Source organism: Mus caroli, chromosome 9 (assembly GCF_900094665.2).
Source record: "Mus caroli chromosome 9, CAROLI_EIJ_v1.1, whole genome shotgun sequence".
NCBI classification, from domain to species: domain Eukaryota; kingdom Metazoa; phylum Chordata; class Mammalia; order Rodentia; family Muridae; genus Mus; species Mus caroli.
The window spans coordinates 33,937,493-33,942,882 of NC_034578.1; the positions used below are offsets into that span (position 1 = coordinate 33,937,493).

Sequence of the window (5,390 nt, forward strand, 5' to 3'; positions counted from 1 at the left end):
GTTGGAAATTAATTCTAAACAGGGTATTATTTTGGGGGAGTATTTCCTTGAGGGGATAATTGCTGGGTCATAGAGTAGGTGTATATTTTGTCTTGACAGATACTGCAAGCTTTACAAGAGAGAACATCACATTTCTAATAAGACTAGATAAGCAATATAAAATTTCTTCACAATTTTTGATAAGACTTATTATTATTAGTCCTATCCAAAGTTAATTGACAGCGATATACCCATCCATCTATGTAAATGTTCTTGATGGATTGAATAGACATCAGGCATCAGTTGTATGTATCCATTGACATTGGTGGGAATTCACACCTTAGGATAGGTACATAAAGCGGGAATAAATCTTTGAAAATATACAGTTGAAAATTTATTTCTGATATTATCTCTGAATTGTAAGACATGTTGGATTTTGATCTTGTATTCAAGTTAGCTGTTCCCTTGATATATATGTAATAGCTTGTGCATATCTTGATTTAAACCCTCTAGTACATGTGGATTGTCACTTGGGAGCTGAGGAGAGTGTAGTACAGAAGAGAAACACTCTGACTTGGCAGAGCTGAGCAAGAACAGGACAGTGGTTTGGGAAGGGTTTGAATGCCACAGAGGACTGAGGCTGGTAAGGATTTCTGGACCAATTGTCACTGTCATGCCTGCTTAAGAGGATGGGAAGGTCCAAGGTTTAGGACTCAGTTTCCACTCTGGTGTTTCCTCTCTTCACACTAGGTTGTTAAGGTTGTTACTTGTGCCGAACTGTAAATGTTTGCATTTACATCTGGAAATTTTTGATCCTGTTGATTTATGCAAGGTTCTTTTAATCTAACTCCTCTTGTAGTTTTAGTTGCACATCTCTATATTTTTGGCTGAATCATGTTATTGTTTTANTGACTTAAACAACCAAATTTACTTTTGAAGGAAAACTAAAAGAAAGTATTTTATGTATGCCCATGTATTTGATATTTGCACAGATATGAAGTTCCTCCTGTAGACTGGTACTTTCATCTGGAATGATTTGCTTTTCACATCTTGAAGTGCTTAGTAATAAATCCTTTCACTTTTCATTTGCTTGACAATTTCTTTGCTTCATTGCTGGAGGTATTTTTATCAGATACGTAATACTAGATTGACAATTGTTTTTCTTCAGAGTTTTAAAGATGTCATTTAATTGTCTCCTCATTTCCATTTCCTTTATAACTGGTGAGTTGATTTCACTTCAGGTCCCTAAGAATCTCTGAGCCTCTTGTCTATGCCTATTTCAAAGTGCTTTTCTTTTTAATCCAGTTTTCAGGTGTTTGACAATGTTATACATAACTATGATATGTTTTGTATTCACTGTTTTCTTGTTGTGGTTTCCTAAACTTACTTTGCTTTCTGGTTCATCAATATTACTGGATGGAAGCCTTTTAATTTAGTACTTAAAAGAAAATTTTCTATCTATTTTTTAGGTCACATTTTGGAACTGTGATTACAAATATATTGGACTTGTTTGAGATTATCCCAGAGGCTTGTGATTCCATGGCCTCTGGGAAGTTGTTTTTGTTTTTTTTTATCTGAATTTAGTACAGCTGATTTCTATTAATTCTGTCTTTGATTTCACTGATACTATGTGTGACATTACCTAATGTGATATTAACTCAACTCACAAAATTCCTAATCCTCTATAGAAAGTTTCAGTGTAGTAGTACCCAATTAATCCTACTCATTTCCACCCTGGAGGTGGCAGCATCCCTCTTGCTACCTGCCCCAATGTTCTGGGTTCTTGAAGGAAACACACACACACACACACACACACATACACACATGCCTTTAACAGTTCAATGGCTGGCCCACTTCCAAACTTCCATGTGACTACACTCTCCCTTCCACCAATATTTCTGATTTATTGCTTACTAAAATCATATTCCATCTTTGTTGCCCTAAGCCCAGTCAGGGGGCCTCTTGGGACTGCTTTTCCCTGGTTCTTTCATGTCAGCTGTCTTTCTGTCCTCTGCATCTCTCAGGAGTGATGTCACCACTCTTTCTCAGGCATGCAGCTATCTCCCTTCCTGCTGCTTTCTCAGTCCTCTGCCTGGAATCCTAAGGTCCTGCCTCTGTCTCCTTGCCCAGCCATTGGCCACCAGCAACTTTATTTATTAGTGAAACAAAATTGGGGGCAGGGTCCCTCAGCATCTTACATGCAGACTTGTGCATTCTTCTGTAATCTTGCAGACCAAATTAACACAATATAGGCAGCACTAGACCAAATATATAACATTTCTGTTTCAAAATTTTCAGTTGGCATTTTATTTTTCCTTGTTTTGTTGTTCCTTGTTGCAATTTGTTAGCTCATTCTCTTTCCTTCTATATAAATTAAAATGTATTTCAAGTGGATATTTTAAAGTTCCTACTTCTAATTCCAGGCTATACAGATTTGCATTACTGAATATATTTTGGGCCCTGGACCATGTTTTATCATTTTACTGTATTTTTAGTAATATTGAATCTTCTGACACTAGGGATTTGGATATGTTGNAGGAACCAGGATCATCTCCTCCATCATAATTATAACTGTTAATTGTAAGAATTTTTTTCCTAAAGGCTAAACAAGGAATTTTACAGATAAACCAAACATTCCTGCTTCCTTAGGGAGNGAAACTCTGAGGAAATAGTCCTGAGAGAGACTCTGTCTTCATAACCAGGCCCCTGAGATCTGTAAATCAGAATGACACTCTTATTCTGTTATTCAAAGGCAGGGGCTGCTTCCTTCCTGGAACCTGCAGGGGCCACTGCATAAACAGCAATTGTGAATATTGTCAGTAGAGAAAGGATTACAAGATAAGCCTGAGTCTGCACTTTGGCCTTGCAGAAGAGACAGTTCTGCACTCCAAGCTATTCTTTCCNATTCANGAGGTNTTTATTTTTCCTAGAACACTTCAGATGAGAGACAGTAAGCAGAACAACCCTCCTACAAGTAAAGGAAGGTATGTGCCCCTCTGACCCAGAACAGCCATGAAACAAGGGTTAGGAATACAGACTCTGTGTGGGTCTGCTGGAGCTTCCCTCCAGACTTCAGGCAGGAGTGAACACTGAGACTCTGTGTCTTTGAGAACTCTGTGTCTCCTTTGCAAAATGAGATTACTATATGGTCACATATTCCTAGATGTTCTCCCAGTAACTCCTAACTAAGTGTTAGCTTAGAACAAGTGCATGTTTATTTGTGTTAGGAGATTGTAGGAAACACAACATCAACTTGTTAGTCTATAGTGCTGACCTAGAGAAGATGCCCCAATTTAAGTAACTCATACAGAGCAGTGCATGGTAAAAGGACCATCTTCAGAGTCTAAGAGATGCTCAACCTCCCATTCTGGATGATAAGTGTAGCCCTTAATGTGCTCTGGAAGTTTTTGTCAGCTGGTAGTTCATTACTACCTACAATGTACGTAGTGCAAACCTCCTTTGGATTCCATTTTCAGAGGGAGAACATAGATTTCTGAGGATGGTGATGATGCTTCTTTTTATTCACTGGTTTTCTTCTCTGTCACACAGGCCGGGTTTCTGAGAAGAATGACTGCCAAGAATTCCTCTGTGACAGAGTTCATCCTTGCAGGCCTGACAAACCAACCAGGACTCCGGATGCCCCTCTTCTTCCTGTTTCTAGGTTTCTACATGGTGACTTTGGTGGGGAACCTGGGCTTGATCTCCCTGATTGGGTTGAACTCTCACCTGCACACACCTATGTACTTCTTTATCTTCAATCTTTCTGTAATAGATTTCTGTTATTCCTCCACTATCATCCCCAAAATGCTTATGAGTTTTATCTCACGGAAGAACATCATCTCACACTCAGGGTGCATGACACAGTTGTTTTTCTTCTGTTTCTTTGTTTTCTCTGAGTCGTTCATTCTGTCAGCCATGGCATATGACCGTTATGTTGCCATCTGTAACCCCCTGATGTACACGGTCACCATGTCTCCCCAGGTATTTTTACTTCTTTTACTGGGAGTCTATGTAATGGGTTTCTCTGGAGGCATAGCCCATACAGGGAACCTTATGAATCTGACCTTCTGTGCTGATAACCTCATCAATCACTTCATGTGTGACATTCTTCCTCTTCTTGAGCTCTCCTGTAGCAACACCTTCTCAAATGAGCTCGTAGTTTTTATTGTTGTGGCATTTGGTATTGGTGTGCCCATTGTCACCATCTTCATTTCTTATGCCCTCATCCTCTCTAGCATTCTTCGTATGCATTCCACAGAGGGCAGGTCTAAGGCCTTCAGCACCTGCAGCTCCCACTTGATTGTGGTTTGTCTTTTCTTTGGTTCTGGGGCTTTCATGTACCTCAAACCTCCTTCCATTTTGCCCCTTGACCAAGGAAAAGTATCTTCCTTGTTCTATACAATTGTGGTGCCCATGTTGAACCCTCTGATCTATAGCTTGAGAAATAAGGATGTCAAAGTTGCTCTGAGGAAAACCTTGGGTATGAGAATTCTTTCTTAACAGAGGAGCAGTATCATGAGCTGCAGTGGTGTGACTGGTCTGTGAGCAGTGTTCATATGCAAAGATCTGTATTTGGATAAGAAGATGCAATGTTGCCACGAGGAGTTCAAGTTCTGGTCATTTTTTTCCCCTTCTTGTATGATAAGAGAAATTTATGGCACTATGGAGAAACTAGGTCTTCATGGATACTGGGCAATTGTTCATCCAACAAATTACATGCAGCCCAGAAACAGGGCTTCAAATCCTTACATTTGAGCAACATTTTAACACAGCTTTTTTCTTCCTGACTCTTACTCTGCCAAAACTCTTTCAACATTTATTTTTAATGAAAAATATGTACTTGTCAATTGAATATGCACAAATGTATAATTAACAGTCATTTTCTCTCATTCATAAGCTAGTTTTCTGTAATTTACAAACATTGAACATAATAGCAATTTTTGTCACGTTGCAGTGGTCAGGGTTCAAAGCCTGTGCCTCAATGTGCCAGCTTTTTCCATTTGTTCAATATTTAATATAATGCATTTGTAATAATCATGGAATATTTATCTATATATAGTAGATATTGAAGATATAGAAATATGTTTTATTCAAGGACATAAAACTATTTGGTATCAAAAATTATCTCAAGTTTAGAAAGTTGAATTCATGTATGTATTATTTACCTTTATGTTGTTTTCTTGCCATATTATCCTTCCTTTAGGATTTCTTTTTAAATTATTTTATTTTTTGAAATTAAAATATAATTATATAGGTTCCCTTTTCTCTTTCAACCCTCCAGCCCATCCTATGTACCCTCTTTTTCTCCCAAATTTATGACTCCCTGTTCCTTAATTGTTACATCTTTCTAATCATATAAATGCAATTTTGTTTTTTTTTTATACTCTTTCCTGTTGCTATTATTTGTCAAG

The 5,390-nt window shown here is 38.1% G+C and overlaps 1 protein-coding gene across 1 annotated transcript; it reads left to right on the top strand.

Annotated features, from left to right (window-relative positions):
* The first annotated feature begins 3,528 nt into the window (after positions 1 to 3,528).
* Positions 3,529 to 4,520, top strand: LOC110302158 (olfactory receptor 8B12-like). The gene has a single exon (XM_021172958.1). The coding sequence runs from the start codon at positions 3,547 to 3,549 to the stop codon at positions 4,477 to 4,479; it is 933 nt and encodes a 310-aa protein (XP_021028617.1). The 5' UTR covers positions 3,529 to 3,546; the 3' UTR covers positions 4,480 to 4,520.
* Positions 4,521 to 5,390: the final 870 nt, after the last annotated feature.

Coding starts and splice junctions, on each gene's coding strand:
- LOC110302158 (XM_021172958.1), top strand. CDS start 3,547: ATGACTGCCAAGAATTCCTCTGTGACAGAGTTCATCCTTGCAGGCCTG.